General features: G+C 42.6%; 1 protein-coding gene across 3 annotated transcripts in view; it reads right to left on the bottom strand.

Annotated features, from left to right (window-relative positions):
* Positions 1–20,840, bottom strand: part of LOC126416096 (A disintegrin and metalloproteinase with thrombospondin motifs 1) — a 498,682-nt gene that overhangs the window by 235,575 nt on the left and 242,267 nt on the right. For all 3 annotated transcript variants that reach the window (XM_050083591.1, XM_050083593.1, XM_050083594.1), the window contains exon 3: positions 19,773–19,836. In XM_050083591.1, coding sequence (XP_049939548.1) covers positions 19,773–19,836 — 64 coding nt within the window. The remainder of the gene's footprint in view (positions 1–19,772; positions 19,837–20,840) is intronic.

Below are 20,840 nucleotides of genomic sequence, written 5' to 3'. Positions count from 1 at the left end.
TCATTCAAATCATTAAGAAAAAAATAATGATGATGTGTATGTTTGTCACAGAGCAGTTATGGAGGAAATAAATGCTGCAGTGTTTCACGGCTGTAAAACGTCCTTCATGCTGTGCTAGTTCTTCTTCCACCCCTAAAACTTTTCAGCAATACTATTCAGTAACACGCAAAAACAGCTTGGATCGATCTAGCAAGAACAAAGTAATTTTGATGTCATTTGGAAGTATAGTGAACACTGGTGCTTGTTTCACATATACTGTCTGAGTTCTGAAACGCAAGTGTCAAGTATACTGTGGTTCCTCTTTCTCCAAGCAAATTATTCTTTGAGGTAGCTTTGGGTGCTTTTTTCACAATGAAGTATGTTTCTTCATAGGCTATTCATCTGAATACTGAGTTCTCGTATTTAAAGAATTCAGTGCTAAACTGTTTCCTCTTATGTTTGCTGTGGAAGTACCTGGTACAGCTGAGGCCAATTGTGCACGTTTTTTGTAACGTGTCTTTTAACTATCTGGCAAAATTTAAGACCTAGCAAGATATTAATTTAACATTCACTCCAAGTGCCGCCGAAAGCGGTAAACTACGTGGGCCAGCTGAAACGATGCCCAGGCGCCGAACAAAGACCGGGAAAACCGGGGGTGAGTGGGTGGGACTTGTTCCGGGTGAAATCCTAGCGCTAACGTTTCCTCTGCCTGCTGGTCGCCACACGACTATTGCCTCCAGTCACAGGGTGGCTGCGATCCGCACCAAACGAGAGCCAGCTCCAGAAACGGCCGCGCTTATCGCGGTGCGTGAGACGACGAGTAATCACTAGTTTCCATACAGCTCAACTCTGAAGAACGCATTCACATCCTTCTTCCGATTAGGCTTACGGATATAGCGGAGTAACTGCAGCAGTTGACGTTTATTACTTTCCAGTAATACACTGATGTCCAAATTAAAGCAACAAACCTCTATAAGAACGCAGGTTCAAATGGCTCTGAGCACTATGGGACTCAACTGCTGAGGTCATTAGTCCCCTAGAACTTAGAACTAGTTAAACCTAACTAACCTAAGGACATCACAAACATCCATGCCCGAGGCAGGATTCGAACCTGCGACCGTAGCGGTCTTGCGGTTCCAGACTGCAGCGCCTTTAACCGCACGGCCACTTCGGCCGGCTAAGAACGCAGGCTTCCGCGGCCGGTGTCATAGTGATTAAAATTCTTCTGGGTATTATGCCGCGTCATTGCTAAAAACCAACAACAATAATAAACTAAAACCGACGTTTCGGCCGAGTTGCAACGGCCTTCCTCAGGCTATGATGACAACATCATAAGAACGGTTGCTAAAACCAAAGGGAGCAGAAAACGAGAAGAAGGCAAAGAAGAGAAGCTTCCACTGGTACACTTACCATATGTAAAAGGCGTCAAACAACGGCTAGGCAACGTCCTCCGCCGACGAGGTTTCAAACCGATTTTTCGAAGCAGTCACAGGATCCACGAAATGATAGGTTCCACTAAGGATTAGTCAACAATCTTAACACTGCAGGTGTTTGCGAACTACGTTGTGAGTGCGGAGCTGCCTACATAGGAGAAACAGGGAGACCTGTCAGCTTACGATTAGCAGAACACGAACGTTATGTACGATTACAACAACATAATAAATCGGCGATAGCGCAACACCACCGTGACTGTGGACAACCTATCAGGTTCCAGGAAGCCCGAGTACTGGCGAAAGAATCGAGGATGCCAGAACGGAAAATACGGGAGGCGATCGAAATTATTAAGCAGCCTGACAACATCGACAGAGAAGATGGCTACAAACTCCCGCCGTCCTGCCTGCCGGCCATCCCAATCCAACGGGCCGCGAGCGGTCACGGGGCAGAAGCTACACGGGACACGGACGTATCTGCAGAAACAGCTGTAGAGCAACTGTCAGTCCACTTCCGCGCACACCAGGAGGAAAACTTGCCGACCAGAAGCCGAACGCTGATTGGCGGACAGCTACCAATCGTTGACGACACGGACATTCACGAATAGCCTCTTTCCTTCCATCTTCCCTTACGTCATGATTAGACAATCACATTAGAGGGCCAATTATTAGAGGGCCAATTAAAAGTTTTACAATCAGTGGCGTCCGACATCGATAGTCTGTAACAGATAGAAGCACCTATCCCCATGCAAAACCAGTCGTGCCCTGAGGAAGGCCGTTGCAATTCGGCCGAAACGTCGGTTTTAGTTTATTATTGTTGTTAGTTTTTAGCAATGACGCGGCATAGTACCCAGAAGAATTTTAATCACAACAAACCTCTACTTCCTTAGTTCACGATATAATCAAACAAACTGTCAGCCAGATGTCCGTGCGGTCTTGTCCTGCACGGGAGATGGCATTCCGGTGAACGGACAACCACGCCTAAGGTGGCGCCGGGGCACCAGCGAAACAGGGTAGTGTGTACCGGGTAGTCCCACATCCACAAGCCGGCCGCGGTGGTCTAGCGGTTCTAGGCGCGCAGTCCGGAACCGCGCGACTGCTACGGTCGCAGGTTCGAATCCTGCCTCGGGCATGGATGTGTGTGATGTCCTTAGGTTAGTTAGGTTTAAGTAGTTCTAAGTTCTAGGGGACTGATGACCACAGTAGTTAAGTTCCATAGTGCTCAGAGCCATTTGAACCACATCCACAATCGCCGTGTACGCAGCCACCGCAAACTGATGTAGCCCTATAGCTAAATGTCAATCGATCTGTTGTTTCTCGGAGGTGACCACAGTTTGTAGAGACCGAAACTGTATCCCGAAGACCAGGACAGGGCAGACAACGTGTCACATCAGAGAGAGAGGACCGTCATTTGGCTGTAAGGGCACGACGGTACCCCCTTAGTATTGCACGGCAACTGGCATCTGACATCGCAGCATCCACTGGACATGTTATATCGAGGCAGACGGCTTCGGCAGAGTGGTGTTTGTCGAAGACCTTCTGTGTGTTTACCTCTGGCGCGTCGCCACAGAAGGGAACGTATAGAGCGGAATCGTCAACCTGGACGGTCGAACAGTCGGCCAATGTTCTTGCCACATATCAGCCCCGATTTTGTCTGGACAGTGATTCCCGATGGATTTGCATCTGCAGGGCACATGAAACACGATTTAGAGGCCAAATATTATGAAAAGAGACCGATATCGACGAGGATCCCTAATGGTGTGGGTAGAGATTATGTTGACCATTCGAATACCTATTCATGAAATTTTACGGGTCAATCAGCGAGGTTTAACTGCTGTCAGTTACCGTGAGGAGATCTTGGGATCTCACGTGCAGTTGTTGCGAGGTGCTTTGGGCTGGGACTTCGTACTGATGGGCGATAATGCTCGACCTCATAAAGCACGCGTGGTTGATGTTTTCTTCGAAACGGAACATATTCCCCGCGCGGCGTGATCTGCTTGCTCTCTCAATTTGAATCCCATAGAGCATGTCTGGGATGCAGTAGGGACACGCGTTGCATCACATCAGCATACGCCAATCACTCTCCAAGAGTTGCGAGCAGCTCTGCGGGAAGAACGGGCGTTATTGCCTTAACATGAGACTGATGACACTATTTAATCACGCCCCGTCGTTATCAGGCCTGTATTGCTGCCAGAGGTGGTCACAGCCCCAAACTGAGCGCATTAACCAGTTATCAGAATGTGTGTGCAAATCTGCCAATTTTGTCTACCGTTACGCATGTTGCAATGGCTTTTGTTCTGTATTCGTTACGGTTTTTCTGCTTTACTATCACCTGTCTACACTGTTTTGCAGCAAAACAAAAGTAACCTTGCAAAATTTCCGTTGGTTGCTTTAATTTTGGACAGCGGTGTAGGATCTGTGGAACGTGATTAACGAAAAAACGCACTGTTGCTAACTTCCATGAGTATTTCGACTGTTACAGAGAGAGTTCCTGCTACAGAAGAATCCTGAAGATTAGGTGGGTAGATCATGCAACTAATGAGGAGGTACTGAATAGAATTGGGGAGAATCTGTGGCACAATTTGACTAGAAGAAGGGATCGGTTGGTAGGACTCGTTCTGAGGCATCAAGGGATCATCAATTTAGTATTGGAGGGAAGCGCGGATGGTGAACCATGGATACACAAAACTGATTCAGAAGGATGTAGTTTGCACGGAGATGAAGAAGCTTACACAGGACAGAGTAGCATGGAGAGCTGCATCAAAAGTCTGGACTGAAGACCACAACAACAACAACGGGGATGGCTCCAGTGGGGCTTCCAGTTTTCTGCTGGAGCTGGAGCCTCGCTCGTAGTTTCACATCATACACCATCCGATCAAGAGTATCCGGGCACCTGTTCGCCTATGTTAATATGGGCGAATATTAAATCGCCTTTTTGAACAGTGCTGCGGACACTTTCAGTGAAGTGTCTGAATGTCCGTAGAGAAATGGCAGGCCATTCTTCCGCAAGAGCCGAAACCAGACAAAGTTGTGGTGATGGACGGTGGAGTGTGTAGCGAAGTCGACGTTCCAATTCATCCCAATGGTTTTCAGTTGGGTTCAAGTCGGGACTCTGGGCAGGACAGTCCATGTCTGGAATGTTATTGTCCACAAAAAGTTGCCTCACACATGCTGCTTTATGATACGATGCATCGTCATGCTCATAAAAACAGTCATCGCCACCGAACAGTCCCTCTACTGTACGCAGTACACAATGCTATAAAATCCTTCCGCATTTACCCCTTTCTTATATATAACAACGGGACCACGCCCTAACCACGAAAACACAACCATTTCCTTACTTCTCTGTTGGCACTACACAAGATGGCTGGTAACGCCAAATACGAATCCTTCCATCGGATTAGCACAGAGTACAGAGTGATTCATTACTCCATATTACAGACACAGTCCTGTGGTGTCGCTATCTGCACCACGTCGAGAGTCGCTTAGCACTGAGTACAGAAATTTGTGGTTTATGAAGAGCTAATCGACCATTGCACCCCATTATTTCTCCGTGCGCATTATCAGTGCTCTATCTGACTGCTGGCAGCATTTCGGAACTCACAAGTGATAAGTGATTCCTTCCGCTGTTTCAATGTGACTTTTTTTTTACAGCCGTCGTCCGCAGTGCTTGACGGTCCCCGTCTGTCAGTACAGGAGACCTATCTGGCGTTTGTTTAGCTGTGGTTATTGCTTCGCGTCTCCCATCACAATCACATAACAAGCAGTCGACTTCGGCACCTTCAGAACGGATGATTGAAATGTCTCTGATACAGGAGGAGAAAATTAGTGTTTAACGTCCCGTCGACAACGAGGTCGTTAGAGACAGAGCACAAGCTCGGATTAGGGAAGTGTGGAGTAGGAAAGCGGCCATGTCCTCTTGAAGGAACCACCCCGGCATCTGCCTTAAGCGGTTTCGGGAAATCACGGAAAATCTAAATCAGGATGACCGGACTCAGGTTTGAACCGTTCTTCTCCCGAATGGGAATCTAGTGTGCTAACCTCTACGCTACCCCGCTCGGTGTATCCTTGATGAATTTGTTTATCAGATGACAACTAATGACTAGCCAATGCGCTATCCTGACCTACCCATTCTTCTCTTACTGCTTGTCTACTCATCACACAATAATCCTCGCCTCCTTTTATAATGGCGTATCTACCTATTGTGACATATGGTGATCATTTCCCTATTGCCTACGGACTTCCGCATACTTTTGATCAGATAGCGTATACGCAACTACACAGCAAAAATTATTTTGACTACTAGATTCCAAGATATGAAAATACCATCATTGCATTGAAAAGCGTAATCCACTGTTAGTCGGCCTTATGAAACTACTACGGTAAAAAAAATTCCAAATGAAAGTAAAATGAAGTAGCAAACCACTTAGTGAAGGCAGCCACTAGAAACCACCTCCATTAGACCTAAGGACTACCTTTTGTAGAAATGGTTCAAATGGGTCTGAGCACTATGGGACTTAACATCTATGGTCACCAGTCCCCTAGAACTTAGAACTACTTAAACCTAACAAACCTAAGGACATCACACAACACCCAGTCATCACGAGGCAGAGAAAATCCCTGACCCCGCCGGGAATCGAACCCGGAAACTCGGGCGCGGGAAGCGAGAACGCTACTGCACGACCACGAGCTGCGGACCTTTTTGTAGAAGAGCAACACGCTAGTGAGAAGATGAATGTCGATAATGGAAACATAGAGAATCGAAATATTATGGACGAAAACACCCGAATATATCTCCAAAGCTGTGGTTCCTCGCTGTCAAAGCGAACAACAGGTTTGTAAGTTGCATGCAACTCATGAAATTTAATCATGGATCACTCTCCAGGCATATCTACATTGTCAAGCGATCCTTTTTGTGAATGTGATGGAGGAAGAACTATATGAAAGAAATATATCACATTTAACTAGCATATTTCAATCCACACAATCCAGAAAACGGATTTCTTACAATTAATTAGACATAACCCTTTAATATGGCAATACTCTCTCACCAGAACGCTGCATTAAAAAGATAATGGCTTTTATGTATCAGTATCCTTGCTATGTCTTGTCATAGTAAATTCTTACAACACTAAGAGAAATCTGAGTGGCCCACGCCGATAATGTGAAACTCAATTTGATCTCGTTCAAGAGATCAGAACGCTGTAAATAACGAATATCGCTTTACTGCCGTGTTAGGTGACTTCCAGAAAGCCGTAAAATCAGTTCCGCGCCGTAGCCTCGTTAACAAAATCCATGTTTATGGAACCTTTGAATAAGTAGGTGATTGCCCTCAAAACTTCCTAGCAAACAGAATTCAGAACGCTGTTCCTAATCTGTAAACATCGTTACAAGCGCGAGCAGCGTCTATAGTGTTTGGAGGAAGTATGATTAGTCCGTATTTGTTCACATTATATAGGGCGTCAAAAATATCTTCCACGTTTTAGGAGGTATACTATCGTCCAAAACAACACAAAATGTGCAGTAAACATGGGATCTAAAATGCATACGTTAAGAGCTATGAGCACTGGTTCAACTTCGCTTTTGTGAAACACTATTCTACTCCAAGCTATTTGCTATTAAGAACGACCTACACAATGCAGTAAACAAATCTATTATTGTCCATCGATACATCACGCAGTAAACATCAATTCGTTTTGGTCCATAGTACCGCCTCTTAATATATGGCGTATTTAACATGTTGTATACAAGTATGCAGTGTAGTGCACGAACCTGGACAGCCCGAATGTTTTGCAGACCATTCTACTTGTCGAAACGAAGTTTGCAGCAAAGTAGTACCCAAAGGGGTAAGTAGCTAGTTGTACTGCTAACAATTTTTTCTTTCTTATCTACCGAGTTGTTTAAGCAACACTGGTTTTGATGAAATGATCTACTTCCTGTTGTTAAACCATTGCATAAGAAAGGGGATAGGTCTGATGTTAACAACTACTGCCCAATATCACTTCTGACAGCTTTATCCAAAATTCTTGTAAAAGTAATGTATTCACGAGTAGCATCACATATTTGTAAAAATGTACTACCGCGCGACCGCTACGGTCGCAGGTTCGAATCCTGCCTCGGGCATGGATGTGTGTGATGTCCTTAGGTTAGTTAAGTTTAAGTAGTTCTAAGTTCTAGGGGACTGATGACCACAGATGTTAAGTCCCATAGTGCTCAGAGCCATTTGAACCATTTTTTGAAAAATGTACTAACAAACTGTCAATTTGGTTTTCAGAAAGGCTTTTCAACAAAATATGCTATATACGATTTTACTGATCAAATATTAAATGAATTGAATAACCGAACATCACCCACTGGGATATTTTGTGATCTCTCAAAGGCTTTTGATTGTGTGAATCATGAAATTCTTCTAGATAAGATTAAGTATTGTGGTATGAGTGGAAAAACGGTTTAATTCATACATAAGTGGAAGAATGCAGAAGTTTGGAATTAACAGTGCAGAATGTCTGCAAAAATCAGCAGAGTCATCTAACTGGGAAGGTATCAAGAATGGTATCCCACAGGGTTCTATCTTGGGTCCCTTACTGTTCTTAATATGTATTAACGACTTGTCACTCTATATTCATGAAGATGCAAAGCTAGTTCTTTTTGCTGATGATACAATTGTAGTAATCACATCCAACAAGCAAGAATCAGCTGAGGAAATTGTAAATAATGTCTTTCAGGAAATTATTAAGTGGTTCTCTGCAAATGGACTGTCACTAAATTTCGAGAAAACACAGTTTATACAATTCTGTACAGTAAATGGCATAACACAATTGATAAATATAGACTATGAACAGAAGTCTGTTGCTAAGGCAGAATACTCAAAATTTCTGGGTGTATGCGTTGATGAGAAATTGAATTGGAAGCAACACATCGATGATCTGCTGAAACGGTTAGGTTCAGCTACTTATGCTGTTACGGTTATTGCAAATTTTGGTGATAAACATGTCAGTAAATTAGCCTACTACGCCTATTTTCATTCACTGCTTTCATATATTTTTCTGTGCCTATTTTCATTCACTGCTTTCATGTTTACTTAGTGTACTGTTACAAGACTAGTTACATTTGGTTTTAGCCACTAACAGATTGGTTTCTGGCTCGCCACACAAATTGTTGAGCCAGCATTGATTTACAAATTACAGTAACTGTAATAAATTTTATTACATTTGTGTGCTATAACAAGCAACTGATTGCAACTATTCACACTGTACCCGATTCAGGGACCACCTGTTTCTTTTGTACTACTCCTAATATAAAGATATGAATGAGGCCTGAGAAAACAAATGGTAATAAAAATAGAGAATAAAGTTATTACAAAACCATTTCAGTGACAGTAGTTCCCAATAATTAAGCTGATAACACAAACCCCATGTCCAAGTTAGTAGTGCTACACCACTGTTCATCAGTTACCTGTAGTGATTATCATTTTTCTGATTTAATATAGAAATAGTAAGTGTTACTGAGAGCCACTTGTTGCAAAAACGGTTAATATTCCTTCTGTGTTATTCATGTCAAACCACAAGTACATTGCTTGCTAAAGTGTGGTACTACCTCTTGTCCTATAAGCAAAAAATTGAATTCCAGTATCAAGTAGCGATAGTTAACTTTCTTTATGGTCAGTGCTTGTTCTCGGTACAACTTTGCCTACTTAGGCTGGCGACCGATTTCTTTTACATAATTGTAGCTTACTTATAACTAATAGAACCTTGGTTCAAATGCCTTTTGTTCTGCTACTACTTCCTTTCAAATGAAATATTTCGGGAAACGGAAGTTTAGTCCGATACCTCATTCATAGCACACAGTCATGGTCAAATTAAAATCCTTTCACGGGAGTAACATTATCGGCGAATTGCTAATTTAGTAGTAGCCGGTAGTGTTATGAGTTGTGCAACGTAGTAAAGACAGGAGAATTCTGCCCGTTTTTAGAGAGAAACTATGTAAACAAAGGTTATGTGAGCAAATAATTTTAAGAACAAAAAATAACATAGTGCAACAAACGTATCAGTGAATACAGAATATGATAGCAGGGCAAGAAAAAGTATTTTAATACATGATACAGTGCTGAAACAAGAAGAAAAACCTGCTTCCTACTTTAACGGAATGTTTCCGCTATGTCCTCGCAAAGAAAATTCTAAACACCACAGAACTGGAAACATTAACCGGGAAAGGAAAAGGCAAGTGCTACAACTATTTGTGCTACAAGTTTCCCTCATTTAACAAGTTACCTTTCAGCTTTAAAAGATTCCATTTCCGATAAGATTGGCGTACAGTGTGACTATCAATAAAGCACTAGGGCAAACGTTTCAAAGTTGTGGATTCAAACGAAATGTGTCTGTCGCACAGACGGCTATATGTATCAGGTTTGTTTGTTGGCGTGTTGGACCCTTATCCGTCTTTACACCAAAAAGCAAAATACCAAATGCAGTTAATAAGAATATAAAGTTTGGATAAGTTAAGTAGATTATATATAAATGAGACGATAAATTGCACGTTTCTCCAATTCAAAAAAACCAGTGAATAAAAGTCCAAGCGGGTCTTATTTAGTGAGTAAATAAATAAAATAAAAAGTCATTGGGCAGGCGTTGTGCACTGAAGCGCCAAAGAAATTAGTGTAGGCATGCATATTCGAATACAGAGATACGTATACAGACAGAATACGGCGCTGCGTCGGCAACGCCTAATTAAGACAACAAGTGTCTGGGGCGGTTGTTAGATCGGTTACTGCTGCTACAATGGCAGTTTATCAAGATTTAACCGAGTTTGAAGTTGATGTTATAGTCGGCTGTGTTGGGACACAGCATCTCCGAGGTAGCGATGAAGTGGGGATTTTCCCGTACGACCATTTCGCGAGAGTACCGTGAATATCAGGAATCCGGTAAAACATCAAATCTCCGACATCGGTGCGACCGGAAAAGGATCCTGCAAGAACGGGACCAACGACGACTGAACAGAATCGTTCAGCGTACAGAAGTGCAACCCTTCCGCAAATTGCTGCAGATGTCACTTCTGGCCATCAACAAATGTCAGCGTGCGAACCAGTCAACGAAACATCATCGATATGGGCTTTCGGAGCAGGAGGCCCACTCGTGTACCCTTGATGACTGCATGACACAAAGCTTTACGCCTCGCTTGGGCTAGTCAGCACCGACATTGGACTGTTGATGACTGGAAACATGTTTCCTGGTTGGACGAGTCTCGTTTCGAACTGTATCAAGCCGATGGACGAATACGGGTATGGAGACAACCTCATGAATCCATGGACCCTGCGTGTCAGCAGGGGACTGTTCAAGCTGGTGGAGGCTCTGTAATGGTGTGGGACATGTGCAGTTGGAATGATATGGAACCCCTGATACGCCTAGATACGATTCTGACAGGTGACAAGTATGTAAGCATCCTGTCTGATCACCTGCATCCATTCATGGCCATTGTGCATTCTGAAGGAGTTGGGCAATTCCAGTAGGACAAAGCGACACCCCACATGCCCAGAATTGCTACAAAGTGGCTCCAAAAAAATTGTCCTGAGTTTAAACACTTCGGCTGGCCACCAAACTCCGCAAACATGAACATTATTGAGCATATTTGTAATGCCTTGCAACGTGCTGAGGTCTCCCCCCCCCCCCCCCCCCCCTCACCGTACTCTTACGGATTTATCGACAGCCCTGCAGAATTCATGGTGTCTATTTCCTGCAGCTGTACTTCAGACATTAGTCGAGTCCATGTCACGTCTTGTTGCAGCACTTCCTCATGCTCGCCGGCGTCCTATACAATATTAGAAAGGTGTACTAGTTTCTTAGGCTCTTCAGTGTAGTTCTGTCTCTCATTCGCAGCACACCCTTTCCGTGTTACAACCAAGTCCTGTCAGTGATGTTTAAACCTAGGTAGGTGACAAGAAAAGATGTACCTAGAAAACTACGTACTGTCTTCAATGCCTATACTGCCTTGTTTACATTACGAACGAATCCTGGGACCGCTCCTCTTCAATATTAGTCCAATTTCCTAAACTCTGCGACTCCTCGCTCTATCGCTTTGCATATAATGCAGCTATAGTTTTTGCAAGTTTTCAAAGACATCTAGCAAAGATATGTCTTCAGAGTTAGTTATAACGAAGCCAAAATAAATATTTGATTTAGTGCTTCCCTTTAAAGTACAGTTACATGTCTAACTTGCTCGCTGTTTTTGCTTACTGTCTGGCACTTTGAGCCAGTTTTTCAGCCGGAAGAAATAACTTATACGGATTAAAGAGTCTCACATGATATACTTAGAGGTTTGTAAGGAAAGAAAATAAAAGCTGGCTTCAAGCTGGTGTGTAGGATACTAAGTTAGTACAGGTTTAAAACGTACACAGAAAATAAGGGAGAGTCTCTAACATCTATGAGGTGTGTTACATATATAATCCTTCGCGATTGAAAAAGTTGACCGTCGTTAAGTGTAAGCAGTTGCAAAATTTGGACTGGTACAACGAGACTGCAGTGCGATGAAGCAAAATCGTTTCTAGAACCTGTTTGCTTTGCTCAGGTGTCTGTTGGGTATTCTACTGAGTGATCCATGCTAAGAAGCAGCTTTAAATGTGACACCGAAATGGATCACGATCGTACTACAACGGAGAGCAACTGTTATTGGTACATTATAAAACAGCCTTGTGCACTGTTAAAGATGCTATGACTGTCTGCAGTTAGGTAAGGTCAGTAGGTTCCATAACAGCTGCTACACTTTCGGCCATCTTTCACTCACAACAACAACGTGTGACATCACTACTGAGCCCTCTACCGCGAAATTACGAAGGACTTTTAAACTTCATTGTAAAATGCGTTCAGCATAAGCAACGTGTGATGCTCAGATTGCACCGCAATAATAATAACTATGTTCTGGTAGAAATGAAAGGTAATTACCCGACCAAGTTCAAGTTGCCTATCTTTGCAGACGTTTCTCCAGACACTCAGTGCAGCAATTTTGAAATAATGGGTTCTAAGAGTACTCGTGATTAAGAAAATTCATTGTCGATTAAGCAACGTTGTCGGTCATTGTCAGGAATGGTCGCGGCCTGTGATAAGCAACCTGTCGTGGCCTTGGATTCCGAAAAGCTGCGCTGGAGGCCCAAGGTTTTCGATATCTGAAGCAATTTGAGAAGCGTTTCTGTCTTTTTACCAACAAGTCGCCAGATGAAATAATTCAATGGCTGGAGGATGTTTCAAAATGCTGTATTCTACCAGCCACTATGACAGTAGCTAAGCAGAACATTATGCGCAGGCGGAACCTGACTGCCGAGGACAACGTGGTGGACATGCGGGTGACCCTGCGGACCAGTTAACCGTGCATATACAATGAAACAGTGAAAAATGTTCATTTATAGGAGTTTAAAGCTATTAGTTTGATACGCCAGTCACAGACTACGAAGCGTGAAGAGTGTAGACAACTGAACGGTAGGAAAAAAGCAGTACAAGTGAGACACGTAACTAAAATTGTCGGTGTCCAGAAAATGCTTGTCTTTGTTTGGTGTGTGTAAGTGAATTCAGCAGGAGATTCCTTGACTCAGACAGTGACATAAACTATAAAACTGAGACAGAGCAAAGTAACGCTGATGCCCCAGAACAATGCTATTTATTAGTTCCCTGATTGGGAAAGTTTGAAGGTTAGTGCTTAACGTCCTATCTATGTCAATCGGATTAGCGCCAGACAACTCAGATAACTGTTAGAGAACCATTTAAGCGCGCGCCTGATCATTATTACTATCGTATGCAACAGAAAAGTAAAAGAAAACTGTGATACTAAATTACACTATCTGATCAAATGTATTGAGACTTCTATTAGCGATGATTAATATGGGTGTGTCCGCCCCTCACCCTTATGACGGCTTGAACTCTGGTATGACACTCTTAATGAGGTGTCCTGAGGTCTTTGGAGGAATGGTAGCCCATTATCCCTCATAAACCGAAGCCAGAGAACCTTGGGGGCTGGAATGTTGAAAAAGTCGAGGTTCTAACTCATGCCAAAAGTGGATGTCAAATTAAATATCTTTCAGCCGTCAATTTTCAACCTTATTTTATTTGGTAACCAGTTTCAGCGTTTTACTCTGCCATCTTCAGGCCCTTAACCGACGTGTCGGAAGAACCTTGGTTGTGATCAAAGCAGGGGCCAGCAATGTTGATATTAGTAGATGTTTGCTAGAGTGGTCACTTCAAACATCACCAGCCAATGATGCTTCAAGAATGGCCAGTTATGGAAGGTCATGTGGATGCTAGAGTGAACCGTTCCAGCAGCCGAGGTCATCATACTCAGGAGTTCTTCCTCCGAAGTCGGTGTCATCTTAATCGACTGTCCTGCCGCTGTAGCCTGGGTCGTCGTAAGAGGAGTAGTCGGTGGGGCTGGCACCGCCGGACAGCGATCGAGGCGTCAGCCAAGGCCGCCCGCATGCACTCCGTTCCGTCTTCCGCAGCATCGCGCTCTCGACTGACTAACACACACACACACACACACACACACACACACACACACGCACTGTCTCTTTGCATATATGGTTTTCTCACATATCTGAGAATGACTAAGGTGAAGGGTTTTGTCGTGTGACATTTCCTTCTAGTTGAATGGGGAATTTTGTGGCATGCACAGCATGCCCCTAACTTTTTGCTATAGCCTAACTTTTTATGCAATGGTGTTTTACTGAACTTTTTTGATTAGTTCAGGATTTCCTTGGGTCTCCTGAATTTAGTTGGGTCGTTTGGATAGTTCTCTAGTGTGTTTATAAGTGGATTTTCCGAGTTGCTCGCGGTTCGCTAAAATGCTGCCGCGAGTTCTCCAAATCTTTCTGTCAGCAATTTCATTCCCGTGGCTTCATGCGTATCTACCGTGAGGAATCGGGAGGGGACGTGCAATGCCCGTCGCAGTGCCCTATTTTGTGTTCTTTGCAGCCGCGCTATGTGGGTCTTGGCTGCATATTCCCACACAGGACAGGCATACTCGAAGATTGGTCTTACTAGACTGCAGTAGAGCCTGACTCCAGTGGTCGCTGCGAGGCTGCTGCTGCTATTTAACATTGGGTATAGTTCGTTCATCCTAGCGCTTGCTTTATTGCGGAGATCGTTTATGTGCGTTTTCCAGGCCAGGTGTTGGTCTAGAGTGACCCCCAGATATTTCGCGGGTTTTTCCATGGAATTTCGCGCATATGGAGCCTGAGTGTTATGTTATCTCTGCGAAGGTGTGCAATGGATCGTTTGCCTTTTCTCTAAGTGATCATGATTGCTTGTGTCTTATCACTGTTAACTATTATCCTCCATTTCTTGACCCATGTCTCTGTGTTGTTGAGAAGGTTCTGTACTCTGCGTTCTACTAGTTTTCTGTTAGTGCTGGTGGCAAAAAAGGCCGTGTCATCAGCATACTGGGCTGTGTGGGTCTGTGGGGCGGTCGGTGTGTCGGCTGTGTACAGGTTGTACAGCACAGGGCCTAACACCGAGCCCTGTGGGACACCAGCCTGTATGCCACGTGTGGTCGACTTGGCAGTGTCTACTTTGACATGGAAAGTGCGATTAGCTAGGTAGCTGTGCAGTAGCTTAACGACTTGGCCGGGGAACCCTAATGTGTAAAGTTTGTTGAATAGTCCAGTGTGCCACACACTGTCGAATGCCTTGGCAACATCGAGTAGCACTAGGTCACAGTAACCTCTCCGGTTGAAGTCTTCTGTGGCTGCGTCGACTACTCTCATAAGTTGTTGTGTTGCTGAGTGTTTGTTGCGAAATCCGAACTGGAATTGGGGGAGCATTTCTTCTCTACGTATGTATCGTTCGATGTGAACCAATAGGAGGCGCTCGTAAAGTTTACTGCCGCCTCTTTTTATACCGGCCGGTCTGCCCCTCGTGACTTCTGGTGGTCAATTCTGGGTTACAAAGGAGTGTTCGAATACAATTGACCAGATAATGTAAATGCCTTACAAACAGCAATCCTTTCGTTGTTAGATGATGATGTTCCAGAAACTGATCGCGTACACTACTTGATTTTCAGCTGATCTGCACAGTCACACAGTTCTTTTACTCCTCAGACATCGTATAATAATAACGGTATGGCTTCCCTATAGGCAGGGAATGGGACGGAATAGGTAGACCGTACATGTCGAGAGCAACTTAACGAGCATGCCGTTTGTACACATAAACATATACATCCACAAATACACTGGGCTTTCATATTTTTCCTTGGAACATATTGCCTCAAAATTAAAAAAGAATAGTTCCTATTTCTCAGTTCTGACCAAAGTTTTCCCTTGAAAGGCATACGCTAAGACTGGAAAAATCGCTTTCAAATATTCCCAGTTGGGACTCCCTTTGCCCCACTATAAGCTTGCCAGGTATTTGGCTGCAAAGTCCCTTACTCTCCAACGGGTCATAACTCGAACAAAAATTCCTGTATGCTGAATAAGTTACACAGACACTACACACACATACACATAGGCACACGATTTTAATTTTTCACTGGTACAATGAAGACTTCGTCATAGGAACAAAAATAGTTGCACATGTGCTGTTACGAGCAAAGCTTCCGGAAGATTTTCCTACTTTAACCAGCGAATGCTGAAACTGGTAATTCTCTCCCAAATGCTTTCAGTTAGGAACTCCTTTGTTTCACTCCCAGTTTACTGCGATTTGGCTTGAAGAGCAAAGTTCTACAACAGCCTCCCCTGCTCTCAGTAGAAGGGAAAGGAATATGTAAATAACATCTGGTTGTCTTCAGCGATTTTCTGCCAGGTACTTAAGGCCTGTCCGACAGGAAATGTGTCTGAAGTTCATAAGTCTTCTGCATTCATTGCTAAGTACAGTTCACTTAAGTTTGATGTTCGTTCAGGCACTTGCGCCGAGCTACTGGGCGGAAAGACTGAGAGAAATTTTCGCAGAGAAACGACATATGATAGGTGAAGCACGAATAGAGATATATCAAAGGTGACGGCAGCCGAGACTGTTGGTCGTGACAAGCTCGTACGCCGGCGCCATGCTGCCGACAGACTGTAGATAATTGAGCGGCCTGATCTTGATTTCGATCTCGTGCCGAGTATTACACGGGCAGCCAACGACGACGCAAAGGTTAGCGTGCCAGTCTTAATGAGTCAGTGACCGAGAGAAATATGTCGGCACATTTACAGATGGCAGGAGCCGTACAGATTTGTGCGACACGCTGTCTGCAGAATTATTGCGGTGGTCGATCCCAATATCGGCGTTACTCTGTCACCAATTATTTCACCACCTTTTCGTTTCTGCGCAACAGAGAATAGTCTCGGTATTAAGAGCAAAACTACGGATTTTAATAAAGTGTATTGGAACAGTTTCGTCTGGTGTCAGCAATTCATAGGATGTGCGAAAACACATAATTTGTACCTGGTGCGATGGATAAACTGACAGATCTGGTCGCAATAAACAAAGGAATTAGACAAGTGTATAGTTTTTACTGTATTTCGTATCTACATCGACGATGTTAGTCGCAGATGGAGTTTTGAAGTAAACAATGGGTTGCAGATAAATTATTTCTCGGTATTAAAATCAGTGACGATCTTACACTGATTTCTAGAAAAGAAAGTGGTCATCAGGAGTTAATGAATTGAATAAACACGACACGAATTTTGTTGTTTTTGTGGCCTTTACCGAATGCGAAGACAGCTTTGTGCAGGTCTCCAAGATGGTATATCCTGTGCAAGTATCTTCATTTCTGAGCAGCTACTGCAACTTACATCCATGTATGCCTTATTGTGTAGTCAAGCCATGGTCTTCCTGTACATTATTTATCCCACACGCTTTCCTCTGTTACGACATTAACTTTTCATTGATGCCTCGCGATGTGACAATCTGTCCCTTCTTTTAGTCAGGTTGTGCCATAAATTTATTTTCTCCCCGATTAGATTCAATACCTCTTCTTTTGCTATACTGTCTTCCCAATTAATTTTCAGTAGCATCACGTTTCAAAAGCTTCTATTCTCTTCTAGTCGGTATTCTGTATCTCCACGTTCATTTCAGTACAACGCCACATTACAGACAAGTACCTTCAGAAAAGACTTCCTAACATTATTATTATTATTACGGTATTAATTAATACAAAGGTCAGTTAATAACATCATTTGGTTGTGTTCCTTTTATGTTCTGCCAAGCCGCTCTATTCAGATCATCCTCCTTGCATACATCGCGATGCTCCATTATTTTTGTTGAAGTAGTCATTCCAAAATCGTCGTGGTCTGTCGCGTTTACATCTGCCACGTGTTTCCATTCAAAAATTTTCTTTGACTTTCGATCATCCGGCATTTTCTACAAATGCCGTCGATACCGCTTTAATGATTTTCTTTGAGTTCTGTCAATCACTATCTCATTGGTGCACATTCTATCTCTTACTTCACGATTAGTTTTTTCTCGATTCTTGATATTATAGCGCTCCTTCGTAAATAATCCATTTGCGCAGCTATTAACCTTGTTCTGAGGTCAGCGTTTAAAATCCATAGTCCCGATCCAGAGCGTAGGATGGTTCCAACTATTAGCCTACCAACTCTTGTCTTATTGTCTTTAGAAATGCCCTTTTCCCGTCAAAACGAATTCATACACCCTACTACTTTTCTTCCTTGTTGTACACTGTATTTTATTTCTGTATTACCCAACCCCTTTTTGTCAATATATGCCCATAAATATTTAAATTTTTCTACCTTGTCTCATAACTGCTTCGCCATCGATGTAACTTTCAAAATTAGTGTCACTATTCACTACCAGCTATTTCATTTATGTCAGACTCATCTGTAATCCTCATTTGTTATATTCCTGGTGTATGAGCTGTTAATATATTTTTCTGTTTCAGAAAAACTTTCTTTGCTATAACGAGTCTACGTTTTACATCCTTTGTACTTCTGCTATCGTCAGTTATTTTCCTTCCCAATTATCAAAACTCATCTGTTACTTTCAATGTCTCATCCGTTAAACTAACTCCCTCAGCATCACCTGCTTTATTTCGCCTGTGTTCCAGTACCATTTCTTACAGTTGATGGTGCACGTCTAATAATCACTTTTTAAGACATTATCCATTCTGTTCAACTGATTTTCCCGATACTTCGTTGTCTCCAGTAGAATTGCAATGTCATCGGAAAACCGTAAAGTTTTTAGGGTACGAATATGATGTGAAAATTTCGGTGTAGAATGCTAATTGTATTGATATTATATGTTGACTCTCAACTCGGACTAAATCTACGATAAGAATAAAATAAAAGACGAGTCAGTTACTTCACATATAGTGCCTGTGACAGTGATATACGAAAGAAAGTGAACAAGTTTAGTAATATTTTCGGAACAAACAGAAGATATATGAAGAATAAAAACTACGAATGTTTTATAAGAATTTTCTCTGCCACGCTGTTATATGGAAGTGAATCATACGGTGTAAAGGAGAAGCAAGAAATGCATATCCAAGAGTACAGAGACGAGTTTTCTAAGTATAGTCAAGATATGTTAAAAACCAGACTGATTCGAAATGTTGATGTTAGTAATGAATTAAACGAAGATACGTAGCGTAGAAGTAAAGTTAGAAGGAAACAAGAGGAGTTGGAATGAACTTTTGTAAAGTTTGAATCCCGATAGTTTACCAGTAAAAATAAAAAACTGCAAACAAGATGGAAAACGAGCCCTGGTAGACCGATGAAAATGTGCGAATCAGAACATAATTATATATTTTCCATTTTAATTAGAAATCGCAGTCCTCACAAAAAAGTCCGTATCGAATGAAGTGTAGCTATACTTCTCGTTATGGACTGAAGTTCCAGAAACAGTAAGTAAGCCTGTGCCTGTGCTTTTGAGTCCGAGAGGATCAAAGTTTATGCCCCTGGGAAATTTTATCGAAGTTCAGATTCCATTCTACAATAGCAGATCATTGTGCCACCTTAACGACAGCGGAGAAGTTTTTGGATTTCTCTTGGGTTTTTGATATAAATCAGAAGAAGCTTCTGAACCATCAACGAAATTTGGAAATAAATTAACCACCCTATCCCCCATTCAAAAATCCAGTTACTCAAACCCACGACAAAGCGCAGTGAACTGTGAGATTTACCTACATCCTCATTTCACGCTTACATATATGTATTACTATGAATTTCACCAAGTATGAAATTAAGTGCTTAAACATAACACATGTTCCATAAGCACCTGAGGATAAAGGATCGAAGTAAAAAGTGGATGTATTTTCAAAATTTGTTATTGCTTTGTTGAAGCAGTAAGTAATTTCGCCTTTCTTACACAACACATTGTAAATAAATCACAACAAAAGCTATTTGTCGAGCTGTCTCAGTATTAGGAAGAAATGCAGTATTCGGTCGCTTACCTTCATCGTGGGACTCCACGTGGAACACGGACCGCAGCATGTCCTTATCCATATGGTGGTGTATCTGAAACAGCAAAGAAAGACACGTTGTTAGCCTATTTCAATCACGCGTTACACAGCCAATCTTTGCTCGTAGATTCTGTGAATAATAAGTCGTTGCTCGGGTTATGAGAATTTACACTCTCTGCATTTTGGTGCTTGCAATGACAGTCTTATTGAGGATTTCGATCCATAGTTATGGATTAACATGTAATTTATTTATTTATTTTTACACACTAGAAGTGACGCGGACGGTAGAGATTCATTGCGCTATCATAATAATGTTAACAGCACCATATATCATCGAACTCTGTCGCTGATACGATTCAACCGCGGTCCATTGCAAATTTAGAGATATCAATTATCATACACAAATTTCGCGAAAGTATCTACTTAACTGGCCTTTAATTGCTCTAAGATTCTTATAAATACCTAAGACCTACTTTTGCTTCTTCGAGCTTACCGATGTTAATGTCTGTGCCGTATTGGTCGTACCCATCTTTAACGCAGGCGCATAATAGGAGTGACTGCTTGTGAACTCTGTGCAGCACAGGGGCAGAAGACAAGCAGCTTCTTTGAGCAACATCGGCCAAGTACCCACGCCACCAGTTCTTCGGAACCTTGGGAACACGATGCAGGAAGTGAACTAAGCAATAACACGGCAATTTTTGTACTGTAAGGCAAAGTAGCTTTACTTTTTCGGTGTTGTAGAAAGCTACAAGGGAGACTGCCGATTTTTACTTCACGGAAGAAACGTGTTATGGACTTTGTGAACAGGTAAAACGACATGAAAAGAAGATGAGTCATCAGGTGTCGATAGAAAATCTCATTTTTACTGTTTGCTTGAGAAAGGAATTAGTGTATTCTTTTTAATAACGCCGGAGTTATTCAGTAGGGCCGTACCTGGAACGCTACTTACCGAGATAAAACTGATTACTGCAGAATTTGCATTCGCAGTTTTAGGATTATTTGTTAATTACGATGCCAAAAGTGCTTTTGGGCTAAAAATTACTTTGAGCCATTGAATCA

The sequence above is a fragment of the Schistocerca serialis genome, chromosome 8, assembly GCF_023864345.2.
Source record: "Schistocerca serialis cubense isolate TAMUIC-IGC-003099 chromosome 8, iqSchSeri2.2, whole genome shotgun sequence".
NCBI classification, from domain to species: Eukaryota; Metazoa; Arthropoda; class Insecta; order Orthoptera; family Acrididae; genus Schistocerca; species Schistocerca serialis.
The sequence above is the reverse complement of the archived record's forward strand: the minus strand, read 5'-3'. Positions and strand labels throughout refer to the sequence as shown.